Source organism: Heteronotia binoei, chromosome 5, assembly GCF_032191835.1.
Source record: "Heteronotia binoei isolate CCM8104 ecotype False Entrance Well chromosome 5, APGP_CSIRO_Hbin_v1, whole genome shotgun sequence".
Taxonomy (NCBI): Eukaryota; Metazoa; Chordata; class Lepidosauria; order Squamata; family Gekkonidae; genus Heteronotia; species Heteronotia binoei.
In genome coordinates, this window is record NC_083227.1 from 96,105,551 (window position 1) to 96,131,751 (window position 26,201).

General features: G+C 43.4%; 1 protein-coding gene across 2 annotated transcripts in view; it reads right to left on the reverse strand.

Annotated features, from left to right (window-relative positions):
• The window catches only part of PPARG (peroxisome proliferator activated receptor gamma), a 101,181-nt gene that overhangs the window by 12,158 nt on the left and 62,822 nt on the right, over window positions 1-26,201 (reverse strand). For both annotated transcript variants that reach the window (XM_060239866.1, XM_060239865.1), the window contains exons 3-6: window positions 25,660-25,829; window positions 23,274-23,412; window positions 9,823-10,022; window positions 2,675-3,125 (exon numbers count right to left, since the gene is read on the reverse strand). In XM_060239866.1, the coding sequence (XP_060095849.1) occupies window positions 2,675-3,125; window positions 9,823-10,022; window positions 23,274-23,412; window positions 25,660-25,829 (960 nt within the window). The remainder of the gene's footprint in view (window positions 1-2,674; window positions 3,126-9,822; window positions 10,023-23,273; window positions 23,413-25,659; window positions 25,830-26,201) is intronic.

Genomic DNA, 26,201 nt, shown 5'->3' on the forward strand with positions numbered 1-26,201 from the left:
CGATGCGGCGGGGGTGGGGGGCTTGGAAAGTAAAGCTGCAAACAAAAAAACTTGAGAACATCCCACACGATTTTCCCCCCTCCCCGAGGCATCAGAGCCGAGTTCCATCGCAGGCAAATCCAACCAAAGTTTTGCACGCCTCTTCTCTGAAGTGAAATCAGAGAAGGGGAGGGTGGAGGGAAGGAAGACATTTAAAAAGGTGTGCCGTCCCTTGAAATGCGATGGCCAAAACCCCCGTTGGGGTTCAGTGATGCTTGTCACACCCTTGCTCCTAGCTCCATCCCAGTGTCTCCTGGCTCCACCCCCGAAGTCCCCAGATATTTCTTGACTTGGACTTGGCAACCCTATCTGACCTCCATGTCGGCTTGCTCAGGAGTCATGGCTGCAGAGTTCCTGGGTGCTGGTGCAGTGGCTATATCAACTGCAAAAGTCTCCAGGCAATGCTGCAGCAGGGCAGGACCTCTGCAAGCCATGCCACCACAGGGCCTGGTCACTACCATGGCAATGATGGAAGAAGTTGCCTAGAGGCTGATGGTGTCTGGTGAGTTATCTTTCTGTGCACAACTGTTATTGTCTCGGAAGAGGGGTGGTTTAAACCCCTCTCCCATGTATGTTTGGGCATGCCCCGCAATTTTGCAGAATTATCTGTCAGCATGGACCAAATCTGCAGATTTAAGTATTTGCAGAGGGGTCCACACTTGACTATTAGAATACAATATATTCTCTCTCTCTTCCTGGCATTATTTGTTTCAGAAATAACAGATGACGCCTTCCATCGGGCTGTGCTCTTTAGCTCCAGAAATGGTTTCCTATCTGGGTCAGGTTCACTTACATAGAAACAGCACCTTTGATTTCCGTTTTCAAAGGCTATTACCAGTAACACATTTCTTCAGTTCTGAATCCAATAATAGCACAGTAGATATCTTTGATATTTAACCTCGAACTATGACCATCTTGTGGTGACACAGCCTCACATTGTTATTTTCTTCTCCAAGTATGCAAACACTCTTGCATATATTAGTAACGATACTAGAGATCATTAGGAATACAACTATCATTGCTGCACATCTTTGTAAAAATACTGTGCTACTGGATATAGTGTTCTTTTCTTTTGATTTTTTCCCAGTAAGTTTTTTGCTGTTTCAGTCAGCTTCATTATTTGTTAACACTAACATCCTAAAGACATGCGGATTACACTTAGAATCTTTATAAACTTGAAGAAAGTGCAGACTTTCCCTAAGATGTAACTAGCTGCCATTTTACACTATACTTTTGTAGGCATGGAGGGTTCCTACTCTGATGCTTCAAGCTAGAAAGCTTTAGGGGAACTGAGTATAATTTTTAAATATAGCAATTGGATTAGCTTCAGAGAAGCTGAAGATTAAAGTAGGGGCTATGTAGTAATTCTCTGCTACACTGTTGGTATAATTAATGATGCAACTCTGCCAAATTAATATTGCTATTAGTTGATGAATCAGGCTCAAAATAATTAAAAGACTTTGGAAAGAGTTACACTCCTGGGAGCTTAAATTTAAAATTACAAAGACCACACTGTTTTGTCAAACAAAACTAAAAACATGGTCGAGCTTATATACAATTTGGTTTGCAGTCAAAGACTGAATACTTTTCCAGTTAAGAATGGAAGAATGAACAGTCTGTTTCTCATCTGAAAGTTTTTAATATGGCAAAACTCTCTCAATTGGCCTATATTCTAAAGGCCCCTTTTGGCTCAAAACCGTTCTGTACAACCATCCAAGGATCACACGCAGCATCGCACTCACTTTTACTCATTTAATTCAGAGCCTGCAGGGAGCAATTTGCTTGGAAATCCTATTCAAGTATAGGCATTCTGAGGGCAGGTATACTTGCTAAATGGGACTTTAATTAGTCTAATGAAAAAAAGTCACTGGGCTATGTTGTAAATGAACAAAAGTGCCAACTAGCAATTTAAGAACTTTTAAACTTGACATATGTCAAATCATGTAAAACACACACACACACACACAAAGATGCATTTGGGGATTGCAGGAGTGACTGCACTCCACAATGCATATGCTGACAAGCAACTACAGACTTGCTCAGTGGGAACTCAGAGGATATGTCCACGTACCTTCACTGTGAGAATTTCCTTAGATCTACAATGGCTCTCCTTGAATCCCTAATATATGTTGTGATAGAATCTGCATAAATTCTCAGCAGTGTGGGCAGGATTGTTCCAAGAACTTCTACATAATGTAGTTCATCCTTCCTTCCAACTGCCCTCAGTGGCTGTGTGATCAAGCCAAGGGTTGCATAATTTCTGCCTCAAGGTTAAGAAGGTTCTTTTAGCTCCATCAGCTCCTGCCTTCACCCATCACTGGACCACAACTTCTTTTGGGAATATGTAAAGTTAACTGAGTTTTAGAAGACAGAAGTTCCTCATCAAACATTATTACAGGGTTCACTGTGGAGATGTAAAAGCAAGCCTATTCAATATTTGCAACCAAGACCCATCAGTCACATATGGGAGACTGTTTTAGTTACCTGCCTAGAACTAAATAAAAAAGGAGGTCATCAAGCATCTCACAAAATACACAACAGGTTGACTTAATATGGTTTGAGGGGACACAAGGTGTCCAGACCTGCCTCAAGACTTATTGCAGCTCAAGAATATCTATGGTTCTGTCACACTTACCTCCACTGAGTATAATGACGGCTATAAATATTGCCAGATCACTGTCGTCTAGTTCCAGTGCATTGAATTTGACAGCAAACTCAAACTTGGGCTCCATAAAGTCACAAAAAGGTTTCCGCAGACTCTTCAAAAACTCCCGAGTCATGAATCCTTGTCCATTTGAAATTAGAACACCGTCTTTATTCATCATGGAGGCCAGGAGAGTATAGATGATTTCGTGGACACCATATTTCAGGAGAGTTACTTGGTCGTTCAGATCTAGACTCACAAAGCCTGGAATGCTTTTGGCAAATTCGGTGATCTCCTGAACAGCCTCCACTGAGCGAAACTGACAGCGCTGGAAAATGCGAATGGCTACCTCTTTGTTCTGCTCTTGCATGGGGGTCAGATGTTTGCACTTGATCTGGTCTTCTCCCATCATTAAGGAATTCATATCATAAATGACAAATGGCTGAAAAGAACAATGCAATTGACGTTAATTTAGGCTCTGTTGAAATTGGTTTAATTGCTTATGGTTGTTGCTGTGGATTTTTTTTATCAAAGATATTTACCAATTTAAAAGTAGTTTTATATATTAAAAGTATGTAAATTGAAAAGTAATTATATATAAAAAAGTATGGTAGCCTATTTATATTACAGTTATGTTGTTTGTTTCTTGTAATATATCTCCACGGTAATCCCATTATTGATTATTGTCATTCTATAAGGCATAAGGTTGTGCTGCTGAATCTAAGTACACTGAAATTTGAGAGGATAAATCATAGCTGAAAAAGGGAAATAAGTTTACGGGGTATGTATATGTCTCCTACAACATGGTAGTGATGGTCGTCGTTTTGGAGATGAATAGCCGTAGAGTAGAATCCGAAACAGACTTACACTCCTTTAAGTCTACTGAAGCCAATGGGCTCCAAATTCAATTCAAGAGTGTAACTACTTTGACAGCAAGTAAGAGAGGAAAATCAACAGGCTCCAGCATTTAAACAATTACCATGACAACAAAGTCTGATTCTGTCATTTGCAAGGACACTACGCTTTTTGAGGAAATCAATTTTACGAATTGCTGCAAGCTAACAAGCTGGTTTTTTTGTTCCTGTAAATCAGAGGTTCCCAAACTTATTTGGCCTAACATCCACTTTTCAGAAGAAAAATTACTCAGTGCCTCCCTGGAAATCTACCTTCAAAGACTTATTTTTATTCACTGCCCCCCAATTGCACTCAAGGCTATTATCGCCCCCCTGGATCGTTCCAGTGCCCCCCCAGGGGGCAATATCGCCAACTTTGGGAAACACTGCTGTAAATAAAGCCATAATTTCCCTTAAGATAAACATAATGAAAAGTAGCAGCAATCGTGGAAAAACTGGGAACATTTTATCATTTGAGAACCATACTGCACAAACACACTATTTCAACAACCGGTTTTGTTCCTAGTCTCACAAAACAGCCTTTTTTTAAAAACACCCATAGTTTGTTGAGAGACCACAACCGTATCTTTAAACCAAAATTTAAATATTTAGTTTGATTATATTTATATCTGGCATAAAGTTACAAAGCTTAAATACTGAAATATGTGTAGGAATATCATGATAAACATACTTAATAGCAAGAAATGATTACCAAACTCACTTGGCACTGTGGCCTTTTCTGGTTTGGAAAAAATATCCATTGTTAATTTGAGAACCACTTCAAAATAACCTTGTTTAAACATGTAAAAATTAAACCTAAAGACATACTCACAGGTCAATGTATGAACAACTATCACTGAAAAAATTATTCTGCTTAACAAAATGCCAACTGGGAACATTTATTTATTTAGAAATTTATACCCTACTTGGTTCCCCAATGGGAACCCAAAGCAGCTTACAACCTCATTCTCACTTCTTATGGATGCGCTAAGGTGCCTTGTGTATGTTAGCTTCTTCACACGTGTAAATCAGCACATGATATTATTAACGAGTAATGAACCTATATATGCAGAACACATTTTAATTCCATTAAATTAAGGTAAATATGTTTAAGGATCAGGAGACATGGCTGCAATCTCCAAAGCAGACTAATATGCCAGAGCATCTGTATTTAAAATTAAGGTGTCATCTTAATATTTGCATAAGCATAATTATTCTTGTTTCCTCAATGCAACATGGATTGCTCTTCCAGCCAATCTAGCAGTATATCATTAATAATGTTGTCCCTGTTAACTGCTGTGTTATATGGAAAAAGACATAAAGTATAGAATCAGAGCAATGTATTCAAATTAAGAAGACTTAGTCCATATATGCAGAAGCTGGGAAGCAATGGGAGACTAAACCATTTCACAGCAGTGTGTGGCTAATATTTTGGTTCCAGGACTTTCTGGGTCAGCAAAGAGGCAGCTGTGCACTGGAAACCCATCACAGCTCTAGTGCAAAGTCACCAATTTAACAGAGGAAGATACACATTGGTGCCAACTGGAGACTACTGAAATGGACTCTGTAACCTGTCATGGCCAGTGAATGGTGAACATTCCAGAAAAGTCTTGGTTACTTAGTAATTCCATGGACTCCTTGAGCATTACCAATCATTTACATGTGACGCAGATGTGACCACAATTAAAATGAGGAACATAACTTTAAAATTGTGGCCATAGTAAACATTCTGATGTTTCTGAGCACAAAGTCCACTACAGTACAAATAATAATAAAAGTTTTACTCATTATTTACTGAATGAGAGCATTTACTCTGACTGTAGTACTCAAACTTAAACTTGAGAAGACTGGGTAATTTTACAGTGGGGTGTCTCTTCATTTATAGCTTTATGCTGGCAAGCTATAGCCTGGTGGCTGGTTCTGCAATGTTCGGAGGCAAACAATGTCACATGAATACACCCTATATAATTTATGTGGGCAGTGCAAATGGCATGACATTCAAGCATCACAAAGCCATTTACAAGGTCCCATTAGTTCAGATTCACTAGTTCAGATTCACTTTCCATACAATCACCCCCAGGTAGCATAGCCTATTCAGGCAGACACACAGCACAAGAAGCTTCTGAAATTGCTGCCAGAATACTTGCAATTACAGTGGCTGCAGCAGTAGGTCTTCTAGCCTATTCAGAGTACTTGGACTGCCAGACTACAGTTGGCTGACTACACATTCTGCAATTGTAGCTGAAAGATTATTTTTTGTGTGTGTCTGCACACATGAACATCAACAAATATATTTTGTGGATAGGAGAAAAAGGAACATTTCACCTTTTAAAAATGACATTGTGATTCTACTTTCTTGACACAGGAATCTCCTATTTTGTTAATGTTGAATCAGTTTGCAGTAAGCAGAGAAAGGAGAAACCTTTGATTATTGTAGATTTAAACACTAAAATCTGACAACCCCCAAACTACAGCAGAATCAAGGAAATTTTAGAAATGCTGATACAGAAGATTTCAGACTCTGAAATGGATAAACATTAAGACTCCTTTATCTAATTTAAAGATCAGCTAACACCTAAGCTTAGCCAGTTTGGCAGCAGCTGGGATGTTTGTATGCAAACCACTTCATGTTAAAAGTCCTACAGAGGATCGAACTACATGTGACATGGCACAGGGTTGCCAATCTCCAACTGGTGGCTGCAGATTTCCTGGGATTATAACTGATCTCCAGGCGATAGAGATCAGTTCATCTGGATAAAATGGCTGCTTTGGAAGCTGGATTTCTAGGGCATTATACCCCACTGAAGTCCCTTCCCTCCCAAACCTCACCCTCCTCGGGCTCTACTCCTTCCAAATCTCTAGGTTTTTCCCAACCTATAGCTGGCAACTTTAGACAAAGGACATCCATTATTAGATCTTCCCATAGTTCCTTTAATATTAGCCATCAACCATAAAGCAGGGAGTATAATCTGGACTGGGGCTTCAGCACTCAATAATAGAGAATTCAAGTTTTTCCTCCAGCACCACCTCCTCAATGGCCCCTCTAAGCTGCTATTTGACCCAATAGGGAAGGAGAACTATGCAATATTAGTTGAAAAAAACAGTCTAATTCGGGCCATTGTCAGCTGCTCCCCATCCCGGTCTAATTTTAATTTCTTTAGAGGTCATTGGTTAATTAACCAAATGATCTGGATGCCCTTCGTTTAAACAAAAGCAGTGGCTCTTATCCGACTGCTCTGGTTAGCCAAGCAGGAAGCCTTCTTCCAATCTAAGGAATCTTCTTCTAATGGAAGTAGTTTTTCCTTTGGAAAAAGATTCCTCAAACTAGAGGAAAGTTTCAAATTCCGCTGAGTGGAGTGGCAGGATTGAAGCTGGTATTCTCAGGGATTTGATGAATGCCCTGCATACTGCCTGTATTTGTCAGTTAATATTGCAACCAGAACCATACCATAACGTGGTGTCTTTGCAAGTAAGCCTTGCCAAAGCTGTATTTTAGAACAATTTTGAAAATAATCTCAGCACTGCTTTGAGACAGGACAGTAGCCAATTCCTCACTAGCACTTGCTGTGCTCCCAGGTTTCTGCTTTCCCTGGCTCAAGCAATCAATTGCCCACCAGTTGCTGTGTAGGTGAATTTTGATCCACAGCTCCCTCCAATTTCCCTCACGGTTTCTTGTTCTTGTTTTTTTTTTTGGAGATCTGAAAGCTGTGAGGGAAACTGGAAATTGCCATGGATCAAAATGTGCCTGTGTTCACTACTACTTTGCCTCTTCAATGCGTGGAACCCATTAATTAATCACTTGAGCCAAGGAAGGCAGAAGCCTGGGTTGGAGCAAATGCTTGTGAAGAATTGGTCAGTGAAACACAGGAGACACTGCAAACTAAATTGATGAGAGATTTTGCTGTATCCAAACCCAGCTGGCACATATGCAATCGTCAGCAAAAGGCCCTCTTAAATCCTACTGATTCAGTTTTGATAGGTTTGGCCTATCAGTTTGATAATACTTAACTTGTGCCCAATAACAGCAAGATATATTGTTAGGCAGATGTAACACAATGTAAGAAGGAATGTCACTCATATTTATTTATGTATGTCTTCCAAGTCACAAGCTGGAAATTTGGGTTTTACTCTGTTAAGTCCTACCATGTTGAACAAATAATATAATTGCAGTTGTCCAATGCACAATGGCATAATAAAACATTTTAGGGCCAATTCATTGCATAAATTAACATAACTAACTGCACAAAAATAAGGCAGAGAACAAGGGAGTTAACTATATTCTATAAAATGCTAAATGTTTTATTGTGTTATAATGTGGATAATAATAATATAATGTTTTATACTACTATATGGTTATAGACAGCAATATATCCTACATACATAAATGTTTTATGTCTGCTGTAATTCAAGTTTCTTTGTTCCCTTCCTTTTGAAGGAATCATACTATCTTTGACTTTCTATTAGCATCAGTCTCTCATATATCTTAGGTTAAGTTCTCTATGGTTATATGTACAAAGATTGTAGTTTTAGATTTGCTTTAATAAACATTGAGCAAGCCTCTGCCTGTTTTTAATATTTCCTTTAAACTTACAACAGAATATGGTTTTCACATTTTTTTTCTTTGTATGTATTCTCAGGTTTGGGCATCACAACATCTATCTAAAAACTACCTGAGGGTTTAGGAACAAAGTTGTTGCTAATCAAATTTAGCATCAGTGTTTTCATATATATAGCACTACTTATGTGATTGTCTGATAGAAGTTAATGCTGGGGAGCACATAAAAAGGCAGGATAAATTATACCACAGTTTTAAGGCTTTTTGATCCCTTCTCCTTCTCTCTGCACCTTGTTTTAGCAAACACTAGGTCCAGCTGTGTTACAGTCATTCTTAAAGCAGGCCATATGGATTATCCTGGTCATAGCCACTTCTCATGTGAACAAACATTCTGGCAACTGTAGGTTTTGAGAAAATATGCCAGCCTCCAAGTGGGAACTGGGGATCCCCTGGAATTACAGCTCATCTCCAGAAGGCAAAGATCAGTTTCACCGGAGAAGATGGAGGGTGGACTCTGTGGCACTATACCCCACTGAGGTCCCTGTCCTCACCAGGTTCCACCTCCAAATTTCTAGAAGTTTCCCATCTTGGACCTGACAACCCTACCTAGCAATCCTAGTTTTGGGGAACTACATAAGCCTTATGTGTCTCAGAACAGCATCTTGGCACAAACACCACAAACACAAATACTGCACCAGGTATGAAGGAAGCATGCATGTAAAAAAAAAAAATAGCCTTTCTCATCAAAATATTCACAAATGGTGGCAAAGTTCTCTTCTGATCACCAGTTATGAGCATTCTAAAGAAAACTTGAAATTTATACATGCATATATTCTTCATGCCTGATGTGACAAATGCATATGTTGTACTCTTGTGTCTGTACCTAAATACAAAAATCTGAAAAGAAGTGGCCCTCATAGAATTGGACCCTTGGTCCAGTCTTTTTGAAACCTGCCATTTTTTTTGAGGAGAGGCACCAGATGTTATGCTGAAAATTTGGTGACTCTACCCCAAAAAACACCCCCCATGAGCCCCAGATACCCACTGATTCTCTATTATACCCTGTGGGACCAGTCTCCATAGGGTATAATAGTGTGCCCAACAGACATTTCCTCCCCCCACCCCACTTTCTGCTAGCCCTGAAGCAGGCGGAGGGCCTCCAAACCCAGGGATCACCTGCCCCCAACAGGGGATTGGCAACCCCTACTGCAGAGTTTGGCAGTAGAGCTGTCAGAAAACAGCCAATACATTTAAGAAAGGAAAGTAAGAGAACGACCAGAGCTGTAAGAATGGATCTTGATGGTCTCAGCTATTTAGTACTGCTCAAAGGATGTTTGGAATGAATATTAGAGACTTTTCTCTAACAGATAGTCTTGTTGGATAATGTGGGAGATAACCTATGGAAAAGGGGTGACAGAACAGGAAGAAGCAGAGCTCGAGAGGACAGCAAGGTTATGCTGACCTTCACATTCTTGTACTGCATTCAAATATTTTATTAGGTTATTTCAAATGATGTTTACTTATCCTATCTAAAAACATTTCCTGTGTTTCAGCCCTGGCTTGAAATATGCAATCGCCAAGCACAGGAGGTTGTTGTTGGTCTTTTTTTAAAAAACAAAAACAATACAGATGTGTTGGTATGGTAAATAATTTGCTTAAATAAAAGAACAGAAAGCAGAGAGAACACTAACTGATATGTCTGTTGTCTTTCCCGTCAAGATTGCCCTCGCCTTGGCTTTGGTCAGAGGGAAGGACTTTACGTATGAATCATACAAGAGCTTGGCAAGGGTTCTCAGATCAGCGGACTCAGGGTTTAGTTGGTCGATGTCGCTTGAAATCTCTGCCAAAAGCTTCTCCTTTTCTGCTTGTGGCATTCTCCCAAACCTAATGGCTAAAGAAGGAGGGAAAAAAAACAAACAGTTACAAATTATGAACTATATCTCATGTATACGCATGCAGCTGAAATTACCATTTTCATTAACTTCTAAAGAGAAATCCACAGGATGCAGTTTTGATTGTGAAAGCCAATTAAGAAGAATGAAAGCACTAGTCATATGCAGGGCCACTGGCAGGCCCCAACAGTCACCCAGCTCTAAAGCTGTCAAATATCAGAATGTAAAGGCCAATCAGTAAACGAATGTAAACCACACTGAAACTCAAGAAGATCCATCTCAGTCTCTGAAACTAAAGTGAGGATGAGGGATAGGAATGGGAAAGTATCTTAAGAGCAGAACTGCTTTGAGATCCATTATAGCTGAACTGTATAATATAAATAATATACATAAATAAAATGATACAGGAAGTCTTTTCAGTGTCCACCATTAACTACAAATATTTCCAAGTGCATAAAGGAGTTATTTATTTTGAGCTCTCTTTAGTTCTTTCCTGTCATGTGAATACTTGGCACATGTCTGTTGTTGGGTCAGAAATAGCATTTTCCTCGCACCTGGATGGATCTGTAACACAAGGAAGTCATTGAGCTCTTCATCATTCATTTGATTGACTCTGGCTTCACTTCTAGAACAGACACTGATTTGCTTCCAAATTTTGACCTCCATTGCTCTTTGTAGTGAAGCCTACTGCCAAAAGACTACCGTTTTACTCTTTCACTTTTTGCAACCATTCTTCTGTTATCTGGCTGTAGTATTTGTACTGTAAGGGACTTAGCAACTCCACTGGGAACAGAGGGCTACTTTGAATCATTTAAATTTAGACTTCTTCCTGAGCATACCTCCTGCCTTCAGTTTCTTCCAATAGAAACCTTTGAATAATTGCCTATGGTTATTGGTTTTGGATTGTAGCCTGTAGGGTCGGTTCCCCCCTTCTTGCAGAGAACAGATACATTTTGGTAGTTGCCAGTAACATTTGCCAGTAAAAAATTGTCATCAAGCTGCCGCTTTTGTTGTCTTTGGGGAAACACTTTCCCAAATCTCAGACTCCCATATATTATGAAGTGGATCTGTATCCAAATAGGTCAGCCTTATTCTTTCTCAGTGAACTGCTACATGTACTATATGTAACATCAGCAACTCTGATTGACCACATGAAAGCTACTCTGTGATTTGGGAGGTTTTCTACAGCTGTTACAGTACTTGGTCATCTTCTGCATAAGATTCTGGAATTGTGAAAGCACAATATAAACAACAACAAAATAAAATAATGCAAAGGGAAATTCAGATGACGCAGATTTAAAAGTTGTCCTGGCAGACTTTGACAAGTTACAAAGTTCATTCTCCAGCTTCTGTATGCTGAGTACCATCTAAAAGTACACTGAGGGGACTTCTCAATAAGAACTCTGGTGCATACATTAGCAGTAATAGTCCTCATGCAGAAGATAAGCTGGCAATGGCCTCCAAGAATGAGTAAATTGGGCTTTATCGTGTTATCAGATGGATGGAGACTGTTTATTTTCTTGAGGGAGAAACTTTTAAATTTAAAACAATCTTTATGCCACAATTTCTACTTTAAAACCTTTGAAAAAGAAAGAAAATCTTATGAGCATACTTTTCACATGATTATATGTTGATGTGGACAGACTCATAGGCTCTTTGCATTGTCACATGGAGGCAAAGGGCACCCAGCAGCTTTTTCTACCACATCTGGTTGTGGGTGGTAACATATAAATCAGGGCCAATGTATTGTTCTGGACCAAAACTTATTCTGTGCCTCTCTGAAGATCTGTATGGTGGCATTCTTATTCATAGCCTTCATTTCAATAGCATTTTTCCATGTAAGCAGAGCTTTATAGTTCTTATCACAGCAGACAACTGACAATTCCCATGTTCCCAAAACCATGCTGTTCTATCTGCCTGCAATAAACTCATAGCAAACCACATAATACTTTTAACAATCTGAGAATATCCTAGATAAGTGCCATAAACCACAAATGCTGGAGGTCAATACAAGCAGCAGCTTGTCCTGCCATTTCCCTTCCCCAGTCACAGACAGTGAATACAAAATATGATGAGAAATACCTCTGTGATAAGCTCATTGAAGTTTGAGACAATTGCATTAGACTCACATTATCTCATGAAAAATATGGTCAAGGGTTTTTTTTGTGGAAGGGAAGGGTTAGAAAGTATGTTGCTGTGCTGAAAACTGTTAATGGGTTTGGGAATAAGAATAGTTTTGCTACAATCTTTAGTGGAAAATGTATAGTAATATCCTCATTATTTTAAAGCGTTCCAGTAGCAAGGACACTGTAGGCAGTAATTCTGATTTTTGTGTTTTGAGACAAATCGTGCATGTTTCATGCAAATCTTTATATCTGTCAATTATAACTCAAGAATGAAAGCATCTCCACTTGTTACAACAATAATGAAATGTTGATATATAATTTGCCAAATCATTACTAAAGGCAGAAATTAAGAGATGCATCACTGGATGACACACTGGGAGATCCATGATCTGATCCTGCCAGCATTTTTTTAAAGTAAACTAATAGCTGCACAGGTCCCCAGCACAGACTGGGGATGCTGTGTGGGAGGAAGCAAGGTTAACTCTTTCATCTCTGTACAGCTTTGGCAAACAAAACCAGCCCTTCCCCTGCATATTATTAAAAAGGAAGAAAACCCCCCAAAATGGTGCATTTCTTTTTTCTCTTCCAGGGCTAGTAACATGGCAGCGCATGTGGCTCAATTTCAATTGATGAAACTTTGGTATGGTTGTGGAAGGGCTACAGTCCTTCCTCCTCCCACACACATTGTTGCTCCATTCTGCTGATATTTGATATTTTTTTTTAACACGGGGGAAAACCCCTCAAGGATCTCCTAGAATTCTGTCTAGTTATTTTCTTTAAAAGATTGATATCAACATGACAAAAATAGAGGGTTGCATGGATCCAGCAGGCAAGCTCATGGAAGGCACTGTGCCTCCCAAGACAAAACAAAGGGCTCATCTGAATTTGGGAAAATGTATCACTAATACATGCATTCAACAGAGTGTCCGGATGTAAGAAATTCAACAGTAATATTTTCAAGTATGATTTTTGTCCTTCAATTTTTTTTTAAACTGCATTTGAGAAAATATTTCTCAGAACTATTAATTTACCACTCGTAGTGTCATCCCGATTCCCAAGTTAAGATTTTCTTTTGGCATCAATAAACTCTTCTTTAATATACAGAGAACAACAAAACCCCCAGAGAAGTTATTTTCCCACTCATGTTTGCAATTCTTTACTCTGTAAGTCTCTGTGTTATGACATCCTATTCCTGTTTTCACTTTGCTTTGCCAAGGGAAAGTGTACAGAATCTTCTTTAGAATTCATTCGGTCAAGAATCCTGATGCTGAATAGTTTTGTATCAATTAATAAAATGACATTAAAATACAGACAAGGATGCCCTAAATGGTCATGTACAATCAACCAGACTATTAAGCATTCAAGATTAACCTTTCAAATTTCATGAGGCCTAAACTGTGCAGTGTATTTAAATGCTAGTTATGGGAAGGAGTGATTTTCAACAGAGAAGCAAGAGGATGGCAGAAGCATGCATGTATGTCTGCTAATTTGTGCCTCTTTCCACCACTTTGCCACTGTCCCACTTAAGCCTCTCTGCCCACCAGGGAATTCCAGATCCACACTATCAGTTGTGTTGGTTTGCTAATTCCAGATTGGGAAATTCCAGAAGATTTGCAAACACTATTTGGGAAGGATGCTCAACAGGGATGTGCTGTCATAAAACCTATCCTCCAAAACTGCCATTTCCTGTGTAGCGCAGACATCAGTTGTAGTTCTGGGAGACCTCCATGCCACACAAAGATGTTGGCTACCCTTAGTTGTGGGCAATTTGCCAAAGGTTCCCCTGATTGCTTAGCATAAGTATGAACTCATAGTTGAAGAGCTAAGCAGGATTTTATATTTAGAGGGAAATTCATTTATTATGATGATAGGTAAATAGATACAACATAAAATGTAAAACAAAAAAAGAGTTGTGCTGAAATCTGGGCACAAAACATTCCTGCATAAAAAGCAAGATTTTGAGAGATACCAAATACTCCCTGGAGAAAGAAAAAACACCAAATATATTCTTTCCCCTTTCTTCATGATTGCTCACAGCCACTATGTTTCCCATCTCCTTAGCCACTGGTTCTTCTTCCTCTATGAGTAATCCCAGACATGCTGGGTTCACAAAGTACTGATTACTGAAACTTTTATTAGGCATTTGTTCATAGGAATCCAGGTAACAGGAAGTAGGAGGTTGTAACGTACTCGGAGTGGAGACGAGAGTAGGGCAACATAGTTTATTAGGACACACGGGCCGGGTCCCGCTTATGTACAATCTCCGGTACAGCCTACTGGACAGGTCGGGCCAATCCGGACCTGTTGAACTTCCCGCTGCAGCTGTTGATTGGCGGGGATTACGCGCCCCGCGCTGGAGGCGCCTGGGACGGCCCAGTCGCCTCTGCGCATGGCGCTTGTGGCTGCCGATACACTACACCCCTCCCCCCCTGGTTAATGAACATAGTCTTTAAGATACGCGGGAGGCCGGCGATCCCTGGTGGACCGTCTGGGGAGGTCCTGTGGAGGGGGCGCGGTCGCCGCTGTCGGTGCGTCTGTGGATCGTGGTGCCGACGGGGGCTGCGGGTCTGGTTCTGCTGGTCCCTCGGGCTCTGTTGGCCCCGGCGCTTCTAGCGGGGGTATAACTGGTGTTGGGGCCGCGTCCTCTGATCGGTCTCCAGTCGGCTCCACCCCTGCTCTCTCCCCCTCAGTGTCTGCTGGTTCCTCTGGTAGCGTGCGGCGGCGCAACTGGTCTATGTGCCACCGTAATACTTGGCCCCCCTCCGTGGATATATCATAGTGGTGGGACCCAGTTACTCGTAGCACTCGGCCCGCCACCCAGTTGGGGCCCCTCGCATAGTTCCGGGCGTATACGTGATCGCCCGCAAAGAAACTTCTGGCTGCGTCCCGGACCTCTGGACTCTCGCGGGTATCTGAAGCCCGGTCGGGATGTAGTCTGTCCAGTCGGGTTATGAGCTTGCGCCCCATGAGGAGCTCTGCCGGACTAACCCCTGTGACCGGGTTGGGTGCGATCCGATTATCGAAGAGGAACGCGGCCAACCTGTGGTCCCAGTCGCCCTGTACAATTCGGCTCAGGGCTTCTTTTGTTGTGCGGACCATCCGCTCTGCCTGGCCGTTGGTGGCCGGGTGGAAGGGGGCCGACCTTATGTGCCTAATCAGATATCGCTGGAGGAACGCCTGGAAGTCGGCTGAGGTGAACGCGGTCCCGTTATCGGAGACTATGGTGTCCGGGATACTGTGTGTACATAAGACCCTGCGCAGCGCTTTGATTGCGGCGGCTGATGAGGTGGACCCTACGGGAATGACCTCCAGCCATTTGGTGTAGGCGTCCACGATTATCATGAAGATCTGCCCCTGGAATGGCCCCGCGAAGTCGAGGTGGAGTCTCGACCATGGCTTCCTGGTAGACTCCCACCGTATCGCGGGGGCGCTGGGAGGCTTGGGCCGCGTTTCCTGGCATGTCTGGCACCTCCGAACCCAGGTCTCAATCTCCCCGTCCATCCCCGGCCACCAGACGTAGCTCCTGGCTAACGCTTCATTTGGACTATGCCGGGATGGGTATTGTGTAGGGATTCCAGGACCCGCTTCTGCAGCGGGGGCGGGACCACCACCCTGCTTCCCCATAATAGGCACCCTTTGTGGGCTGCTAGTTCCTCCCGCCTGGTCTTATATGGCTTGAATTCTTCCCCCATGTTCCCTTCTGGCCAGCCCCTCACCACCCAGTCGAGCACCCGCGCCAGTGTCTTGTGTTTCTGTGTGGCCTTGGCTACCTCCGCTGCGTGGAGGGGCTGCTCCGGAAGGCTCTCCATCAGCATGACCTGGTGTACGGGGGCGGGGTCTGGACCCGTTTCAGGAAGCGGCAAACGGCTGAGCGCGTCCGCGTGACCCATAGCCTTGCCGGCCCGGTGGACCAGTGTGTACGTGTATGAGTTGAGGAATTGGTTCCACCTCAACACGCGCTGTGAGAGTATTTGGGGGGTTTGTCGGTCTGGGGCCAGTAGACCTAAGAGGGGCTTGTGGTCCGTGGCAATGGTGAACCTTCTCCCGTATAAATACTCATGGAACTTGTGGACCCCCGCCACGATTGCCAGAGCCTCCTTATCTATCTGCGCGTAGTTGCGCTCGGCTGGAGTGATTGTGCGGGAGTAGTAAGCGACCGGTACCTCCCTCCCATCCGGAAGCTGGTTCCCCAGGACTGCTCCCACCCCATAAGGCGACGCATCGCAGGCCAGGATGACGGGGAGGCCCTCGTCAAAATGGTGGAGCACCGCATTGGACACCAGGACGTCCTTGACCGCCTGAAACGCGGCGGCCTGTCGTTTGCCCCAAACCCAAGGGGCTTTTTTGTCCAGCAGCCGGTGAAGGGGCTCTGCCAGGGCTGCCTTGTGGGGGAGGAATGAATGGTAAAAGTTGAGCACCCCCAAGAAGCTTTGTAGCTCCGCTTTACACGTGAGGGCCGGGGCTTGCACGATGGCTCGGGTCTTTTCTTCCGTTGGGTGGATTCCTGCCGCGTCGACGGCGAACCACAGGAACTCCACCCGTGGGACCCCCAGCAAGCATTTCTCCCTCTTAACCTTGAGCCCCGCTGCCTGGAACCGGCGGAGCACCTCTCGAAGGCAGTTGCCGAATTCTTCGGGGTCCGGGGCGGCGACTAAAACGTCATCGAAGAACGGCTGGACTCCTGGGATCCCTTTAAGGAGAGCGTCCATTATACTCTGGAAAATCCCCGGAGCGACGCTAACCCCAAACTGTAGCCTCTTCACCCGGAAGGCCCCCCTGTGCGTCACGATCGTTTGGGCCTCCGCCGTCTTGTTGTCTACTGGGAGCTGCTGGTAGGCCTGTGCCAGGTCTAGCTTCCCAAATATCTTAGATCCCGCTAGGGCGGCCAGGACGTGGCTCACCACCGGCACTGGGTAGGGGTTGTCCTGTAGTGCCTTATTAATGGTGCATTTATAATCGGCACAGATCCGCACCTCCCCGTTTGGCTTGATGGGGGTTACGATGGGGGTTTCCCAGGTGGCGTAGTCCACCAGCTCTAGGACACCTTGGGCCGTGAGGCGGTCTAGCTCTGCCTCTATTTTAGGCTTCAAGGCGAACGGGACCCTCCTCGCCTTGAACCTAATCGGCCTGACCGTGGGGCCTAGTGGTAGGGAAATGGCCGGCCCTTTGTAGCTCCCTAGAGACCCATCGAACACGTCCAGGAACTCTCGGCATATTTCCCCGAACCCCCTGGGCGTTAGGGTTTGCTCCACCCCCTCCACGCAGATCCCCAAGGTTTTGAACCATGCCAGTCCTAGCAGGGTGGTCAGCTGGCGCTTTACCACCAGGATGTCTAGTGGGCTGCAGAAGGACCCCCGCTCGACTTGCACCCGGGCCCACCCCGCGATTTGCACCGGATTCTTCTGGAAGTCCCAGAGTGTTAAGTCCGCCGGCCGTAGTCGAAGCCACTGGCCGAGGCACAGTTTCCTCAGGGTTTCCTCGGCTATGATGGAAAGGGAGGAACCTGAGTCCACCTCCATTTGGCAGGGGTTCCCTTCTATGAGGACCGCCAGTTTAATTTTGCCGGGGGTGTTGAGGGGCAAGTTCAGTACCTGCGGGGTTGTGGAGTCTGCGGTGTGGAACTCCGCCGACTCGCGATGCGTGGTCGGCTTCTGGCGGTTGGGCTTGGCTCGGCAAGCTCGTGCAATGTGGCCGGTCTTTCCGCAGCTCCGGCAGTCCCAGGTCCGGTACTGGCAGTCCCTCCGGTCGTGTGGGTCGCCGCAGCTGGCGCACTTGGTGGCAGGGGCTTGGTGGCAGGGGCCGCTGGGGGTTGTTCGGACGCTCGGGGCGGTTGGGCTGCTCTGCTGGGTTGCCCGGCTGGGCGGCGCAGCTGGTGGGCCTCTCCCTCCTTTGGGCGGTCGTGGTCCAGCTCCTCGTGGTGGACGGCTTCTGTCCGGGCCTTGGGAAAGGTCCTGGAGGTCCTCTCAAACGCCACGGCTTCGTTGAAGGCGCTCTGGAGGGTGAGCTCTTCCTTGGCGAAGAGCTTCTGCTGGAGCCTCTCGTCGCGGAGGCCCCACGTGAAGCGATCGGCCAGGGTGTCTTCCAGCTGGGGGAAGTTGCAGTTCCCGGCGATCCTGTGGAGGGCCGCCAAGTAGTCGGCGGCCAACTCTCCCGCAGCCTGGTCCCTCCTGTGGAACAGGAACCGACGGGCCACGCGTGAAGGCTGAGGCAAGAAGTGGCCGGTGAGGAGTCTGCTGATCTCCGCGAAGGACTTCTCCGTGAGGCGGACGAGGGACGTGAGACCTTTGGCGATCTCGAATGTGGCCGCCCCGCAGACGCTCAGGAGAACGTCCCTCTTCATGCTGTCCTCCGTGACTTTGTTGGCCCTCAGGTAACATTCGACCCGTTCCAGGTAGGACTCCCAGGCCTCTGGATTCGCGGGGTCGAACGGCTCAACGTGACCGGTGGTTCTGCCCTGGCTGGCCATGGTGGCTGCGGCGGCGGTTGTAGCTGGGTGATGCCCTTGGTCTCCGATGTAGCTGATGAGGCTAGAATCCCATCCTCGTCGCCAGTGTAACGTACTCGAAGCGGAGACGAGAGTAGGGCAACATAGTTTATTAGGAGCACGTTGCAAGAAAGCGAACACGCGGGCCGGGTCCCGCTTATGTACAATCTCCGGTACAGCCTACTGGACAGGTTGGGCCAATCCGGACCTGTTGAACTTCCCGCCGCAGCTGTTGATTGGCGGGGATTACGCGCCCCGCGCTGGAGGCGCCTGGGACGGCCCAGTCGCCTCTGCGCATGGCGCTTGTGGCTGCCGATACACTACAGAGGTAATACAATTATTATAAAAGGAAATGCCATTTTAAACTATAAACATATAAATTTAGTATAAAATCGAGGATAGACTAAAAAAAAGATCCTGTCAATACTTTGTTTCTTTCCTATGCTGATACACCCATCCTACTCAATTTGATTATTGCCCAACAGTGAAATTAGAGAAGGAAATAATAATATATGTTGAGAAATACATACAAGTAGAGTAAAGACATATTTGTTTAAAGTTAGAACAACACTGATCTTACTTTTCAACTTTGCTGTGAATTCTCAGCCTCAGTTAGTAGCAATACTGGGGGAGGGGAAATAAACTGAAAGGGATAAGATGGGATGGAATTGGAAGAGTGAAACTGGAGAGGGGGGAACAGGTAAGGCAAAAAAAAAAGAAGCAACATAAAAGAGGGAAGGTGTATCAGAAAGGTGGGGAAGAAACAGTGGCTGTCAGAGGAAGAGATGGGAGGGGGGACTGTAAGTAAACAAAGCAAGTAAAGTGGGATGTATTTTCTATTTAGCTGAATTGTGCTGTAAAGGCAAGGGATGAAATGGCCACAGCACAGTGCAGGAGGACAAGAAGCTTTGGTTGCCTTGGCAACATAGAGACCTGTTCCTCTTTCTTTATTTCACACAATGTAAATACTTTTATCCCTATTTGTATTTCTTTCCAAATTGCTGAAAGAAGATACTTTCATATGTGTGTGGGTGTGAAACTAAAAATGTTTTCACAAAAATGATTCATTTTGACAACTCTAGAAATGTTATCTAAAAAGTTAAATCTTGTCTCTTTAATCTTTGCCACAGAAGTTAATTTTGTGCACGTTTTCAGAAGGGAATATCAGGGGCCGTGAAGCTAGGGTTGCCAGGTGAAAGAGTTGTGGGTAAGAATATGGGGGGAGGCCATGATGTTGGCTGTGGCTGGTAAAAAACCAGAAGTGATAATTATAGATAACTCTAGAATCAGTTTCCAGCAATTCCTAGAGGTACCACATGTCACTTCCATTTTTTTTTTAACAGAACCCACATAGTACCATATGAAACGCTGCTGGGATTCCCCCCCCCCCCCCCCCACTGCTACTTTGGCAGCCAACAATGGAAGCAGGGAATCCACCATCCCCATCTCTTGGGGAATGGGACCCCTACATGAAGGTCAAGCCATAAGGCTTGTATCAGACAGTGGCTCCAAATGCTATCATGGCTATTGGTCAAAGAGGGGAATGAAGGCAGAAACAACCAGGACATTAAACATCACAGTCCTTAATCCTCCTGGTGCAGAAGTTATGTGGTACCAGAGGTCCAAACTAGTGCCACTAGTTGATATCAAACTCCCATATGTGCTATCTTCTCCTTTGTAGCAGAATATTTCTACCTTTTAGCATTCCTACTTGCCCCTTGTCTAAGCTTCTCACACATCCTTAGATCTGTGGTCCTAGAACAATAATAATTATGTGTATCCAGGGCTTTTTTGTAGCAGGAACTATTTTGTGTATTAGGCCACACATACCCTGATGTAGCCAGTCCTCCAAGAGCTTACAGAGCTTTTAGTACAGGGCCTATTGTAAGCTCCAGGAAGATTGGCTACATCAGGGGTGTGTGGCCTAATAGGCAAAGGAGTTCCTGCTACAAAAAAAGCCCTGTGTGTATCTAATATACCATCACACCCTGCTATGGCGATGCCAGCCTATCGCCTCCTGCCTCAGCGAGGGCAGCTAAATATACGTTAGTCTCTTCGGGGGTCTGATACGATAGATGAACAGGGGACCACTGCAGATTTGAAGTCTTTCCCAATCACACAGGCACCAGAGAACGTAACAGCAAACTATAGTTCTTTATTTACAAAATAGGCTTTAAATGGGGGATGAGATGTATGTACAGAGGCTAGTTTGTATCTTGTAGGAATAACATTTGCTATATATTATGTCCACTAGACCCTCCAGCAATGCTCTGACTCAGGGCTCTCTGAGTCCTCAGCTTCTCCATTAACCCTTCGATTCTGTCACATATACGTTCACAAATCTCTGCCCTCAGTGAGGCTTCCTTCACCTGGGGACATGACAGGGGACAGGTATGGCAACATTTCCAGGGCTATTTGGGCATCCAAGTCATAATAATCAAGGCTCAAAAGTTTCAGCCTAGCAACATCTGGTTGCCTAACAACATCTGTCATGGCCACTGACAATTTAATGGGCATTAGGTTCTTCAGGGCTTTTTTTGTAGAAAAAGTCCTGCAGAAACCTATTTGCATATTTCCTCAGTCTTCTCTTCTGAGGGAAACGGTGCTCAACACGGCAAAAACAGAACATATAAGAAGGGTATGAAGTTTCAACCTAGGATCAGCATAGGGGCAGTACATAAACACCTAGTTTCTTTAAATGAAACTAAATCCTCAGGGCCAGATGAACTGCGTCCTAGGGTTCTAAAAGAGCTTGCGGATATAATTTCTGAGCCTCTGGCTATTATTTTTGAGAATTCTTGGAGAACAGGAGAGGTGCCAGAAGACTGGAGGCGGGCAAATGTTGTCCCCATCTTCAAGAAGGGGAAAAAAGAGGATCCGGGTAACTACCGACCCGTCAGCTTGACATCTATACCTGGAAAAGTTTTGGAACAAATCATCAGTCGGTCCTGGAACATTTAGAAAGAATGGATGTGATTACTAAGAGCCAGAATGGGTTTCTCAAGAACAAGTCATGTCAAACTAACCTGATCTCTTTTTTTGAGAAAGTGACTACCTTCTTGGATCAGGAGAATGCTGTAGACGTTTATCTTGATTTCAGTAAGGCTTTTGATAAGGTTCCACATATTATCCTTGTTGACAAGTTGGTAAAATGTGGTTTGGATCCTGTTACCGTTAGTTGGATCTGTAACTGGTTGACAGATCACACCCAAAGAGTGCTTGTGAATGGTTTGTCATCCTCTTGGAGAGGAGTGACAAGTGGAATGCCTCAAGGATGTGTCCTGAGACCTGTTTTGTTCAACATCTTTATAAATGATTTGGATTAAGGAATAGAGGGAATGCTTATTAAATTTGCTGATGATACTAATTGGGATGGGTTGCAAATACAGTAGAAGACAAAAACAGGATACAGGATGATCTTGACAGGCTGGAAAACTGGGCTAAAACCAATAAAATGAATTTTAACAGGGAGAAATGTAAAGTTCTGTATTTCAGTAGGAAAAATCCCATGCATAGTTATAGGATGGGGGAGACTTGTCTTAGTAGTAGTATGTGCGGAAAGGATCTAGGGGTCTTAGTGGATCATATGCTGAACATGTGTCAACAGTGTGATGCGGTAGCTAAAAAGGCAAATGTTATTTTGGGCTGTATCAACAGAAGTATCACCATCTTCAAGTACTTGAAGGGCTCCCATATAGAGGATGGTGTGGAATTGTTTTCTATGGCCTCAGAAAGTAGGACCAGAACCAGTGGGTTGAAATTAAATCAAAAGAGTTTCTGGCTCAACATTAGGAAGAAGTTCCTGACCGTTAGAGTGATTCCTCAGTGGAACAGGCTTCCTTGGGACATGGTGGGCTCTCCTTGGAGGTTTTTAAACAGAGGCTAGATGGCCATCTGACAGCGATGAAGATCCTGTGAATTTGGTGTAGGTATTTGTGGGTTTCCTACATTGTGCAGGGGGTTGGACTAGATGACACTGGAGGTCCCTTCTAACTCTATGATTCTATTAGGCAACACACCCCTGACATCACCATTGTTCCACACAGGTTTTTTGCAGAAAAAGGCCTACAGGAATTCATTTGCATATTAGGCCATATGCCCAACACCAAGCCAGTCAGAACTGTGTTCCTGCTCAAAAAAGCCCTGAGTTTCTTTAAGCTGCATGCATTGTTTGTGTTATTTTGGGGATCTTTTAATTCCCTGGTGTAGTTTTCATTTAAGATTTAAGATTTTTCTGCAAACCTGAGATTCCCTTCAGATTTGAAGAGAAACGCCCCCATCTGTCCCTTGTTACATCTTGTAGGTCTATTGATCATATCCTCTGTGGCATAGTTTATAATTAGATGAACAACACCTCATTGTCTGAAACTAGGATAGGCACTCATGGAAGGTAGGTAAATGGGTACAATCTTGGTGGACAGTTGTGTAGGTCTGAAATAGCAGAACAGATTTTGAGCCCAGTGGCACTTTTAAGACCAATAAATTTATCAGAATTAGCCCTATCTTGTCTAATTTTTCCAGTTGCAGATGCTGCCCCATTACACCAAAGCAATCCTTAGCTGCAACAATCAAATAACTAATAGTACCAAGCTATTATATGTGGCATCTATAAGAAATACAGATGATAGAAACATGCTCACCATTATGTGACATTCCAACAGCAAGGCATTTCTGGAATCTACAGTACTGACATTTATTTCTGCTTTTCTTATGAATTCGACAGTTGAGATCACACCTGTCATATATTAACTTTAACCGAATAGTTCTTCGAAAGAAACCCTTCAATAAGAATAAAGAAATAGTTAGAAATAGTAATCTCAAAAGAATTTTCCATTGTTCCCTGACACATCTATGGTCTATTATATCATAGAAACTTGCTTTTAACTTCTGTGTCACAAAATGCAAGGGCTGGTTCTCTTTTCATTTTAGAATCATATTGGACAATACAATACCTCAGAACATACATTTATGAACTATAAATCATCAATTCAGTTATTTAGAAGCAAGTCACATTGATTTCATGGAATTTATTTCCTGGTGTTTATGCTTATACTTTAATAACACCATATCTAACAAATATGCTTTAGACTGAATAATACAAAAAGAAAGGCTGTTGTGTGGAAACATTTTCTGCTTGTTATAGCATTGCAAAACTAATTTCATAAGTATTACTGGGGAAAATAATGTTGCCAAATTATAGCTACTGAAAAACATTATGAATTGAATGCTCTAAAAAGAACAAAGTTTGAGTCCAGTAGGACCTTTAAGACCAAAAAAGTTTAATTCTGGTTATAAGCTTTTGTGTGCATGCACACTTCACCAGAGTTATTGGCAGGGGTTTTTTTTGTAGCAGGAACTCCTTTGCATATTAGGCCACATAACCCTAATGTAGCCAATCCTACAAGAGCTTACAGGGCTCTTGGTACAGGGCCTACTGTAAGCTCCAGGAGGATTGGCTACACCAGGGGTGTGTGGCCTAATATGTAAAGGAGTTCCTGCTACAAAAAAAGCCCTGGTTATTGGTATCTTGTATCTGTATCTTGAGAGGAAGACTGCAAAGGAACCAGTGTAGCCTGAACAGCTTTTTTTGAAGTCTGGTGGGAAATACCTTTCTATTTATGTCATGTGCCATGACTGCGTGGAAAAATCTCTTACCTACAGTCTTGAAAAGGTATTTGCCCAATACAATTTAGACCAATACAATTCAATTTGCTTGATTCTCTTATTTTGCTTTGTGGAACCGAGCAAATAAAAAAACTTATGGGCACTTGTGGATTTAGACATTGCCTTCCCAACTGAAATTAGTTGTAGAGCAGGCAGACTTTTAGCAAAGAACTTTTCTGACTATCATATAACTGTTAGCTGTGATGGACTGCACTTTTAAAAGCTTACAAGTGCTGTGTAAACAGATAAAGGACTGTGAAGGGTTAATTCTTCTCAGAGCCAGAGAGCCTTGAGTGACAGACTGAACCAAGAGATCTGATTGATTAGCATCAGCTGAGCAGAGAAAGACTTCCGAATAGGATGCTAAGGAGAATTCAGTCTGATTTCAGCCATAGCTGAGAAGAGTCAAGTACTGACAGTTTCAGAATACAGCCGTGACAGAGCAGTTTAGTACAGACAGGAGAACTGGGGGAAAGTTGGCAAGGAAGTTTGGGAAGTAGGTGAAGACTCCCATTTGGGCCAAGGAAAAGGATAGCTTTTCTAGAGAGAGAAGAAAATTCCCTACCAGTCTAATAGGGAGTTAATTCTGAAGAGTGGAGAGATCCCTGGTCTAATGTGGTTAGAAATTGCCTTTGGAGACCTTCAGAGTCAGTTAAAAACTCAAGACAAGTACTGGTGTTTCCAGAGAAGAGAACTGGGTACTAGAAAAAGTGTACCAAGCTTCTGGAAACCAAAAGAGTCAGAGAATACTCAAAGTGTACTGGAACAATGGAACAAAAGCCTCTCAACATAAAGATTTAAGTAACTGTGAGTAGCTTAAGAAACTCTCATTTGCCTGAAACATAAGAACTCATTTTACCTCAGAAATTTTCAACCCCTGATTTCACCTGACATTTCCCCTCTGTGTTAAATAAAATATTTTATTTTTGATTTTCAATGCCTTGAGTGTCATTTAAGTTTTTAAAGTTAAAGCAGGCTCCTGAGCCTTCTCTCAGGTTCCTGGGCTGAGCCAACAGCCAAAAGATCATACTGTAACAGGGTGGGACAGCCAGAGTTCTTCAGCAAAGAAGAAAACACATTATTAGGGTGACTAAGTCAGTAAAGAGAAAGAAAAATGGAGGGAAAATTTTGCCTCTGAGGAATGGAAGTTGAAGTGGGGCATCAAATTAGTTATCAGAGATGACAAATTTCAAGTGAAAATGGCAGATAACAGATGTTCCAAGTAAAGGCTCCCTATTCTAGTAATATCAAATGACTACAAGCATGATGCTTAAGCATTTCTGAAAACAGGAATGGAATAAGAGATCTGAAACAGCAGCAAATACTTTTTTCAATGAAGCATAATACTTTGGACCACCCTACCTTGCAGCCTTCACATGCATGCACTCCATAATGGAACCCAGATGCTTTGTCTCCACACACCCTGCATTCAATAGCCATTAGAGAATTGGAAGCTTCTTCATGAGCTTTATTGTATAGATGAACTTTTTCTGAGAAGTATGGTGGAGAGGGAGGCTCCATCTTGATGGCACCTGAACAATGAAAGATTTCCAAAGGGAGATTCACTATAGTCTTGAACTGCATGCAGACATAACCAATAATAGTGACATATGTGACCAGTATATAATTATCCACATTAGAATCCTCCCCCCAGACCTGAGAATTAGATACACATAAGAATCGAACAACTAGCAAATTATTATTGGAGCTATTTGGTTGTACTGTTGAAGTTCAGAACATCATAACGCCTGTTCAAATCTCAGCTCAGTCATAAAGTTACTGGACAGTCAGACAAGAAACTCTGTCTCAGCCTCAGATTCTCCTCTCTCCTGAATAAAGTGGAGATACACAAGCTCATCTTACAGGGTTGCTGTAACAAATAATCATGTGAGGTACTTTGAGGA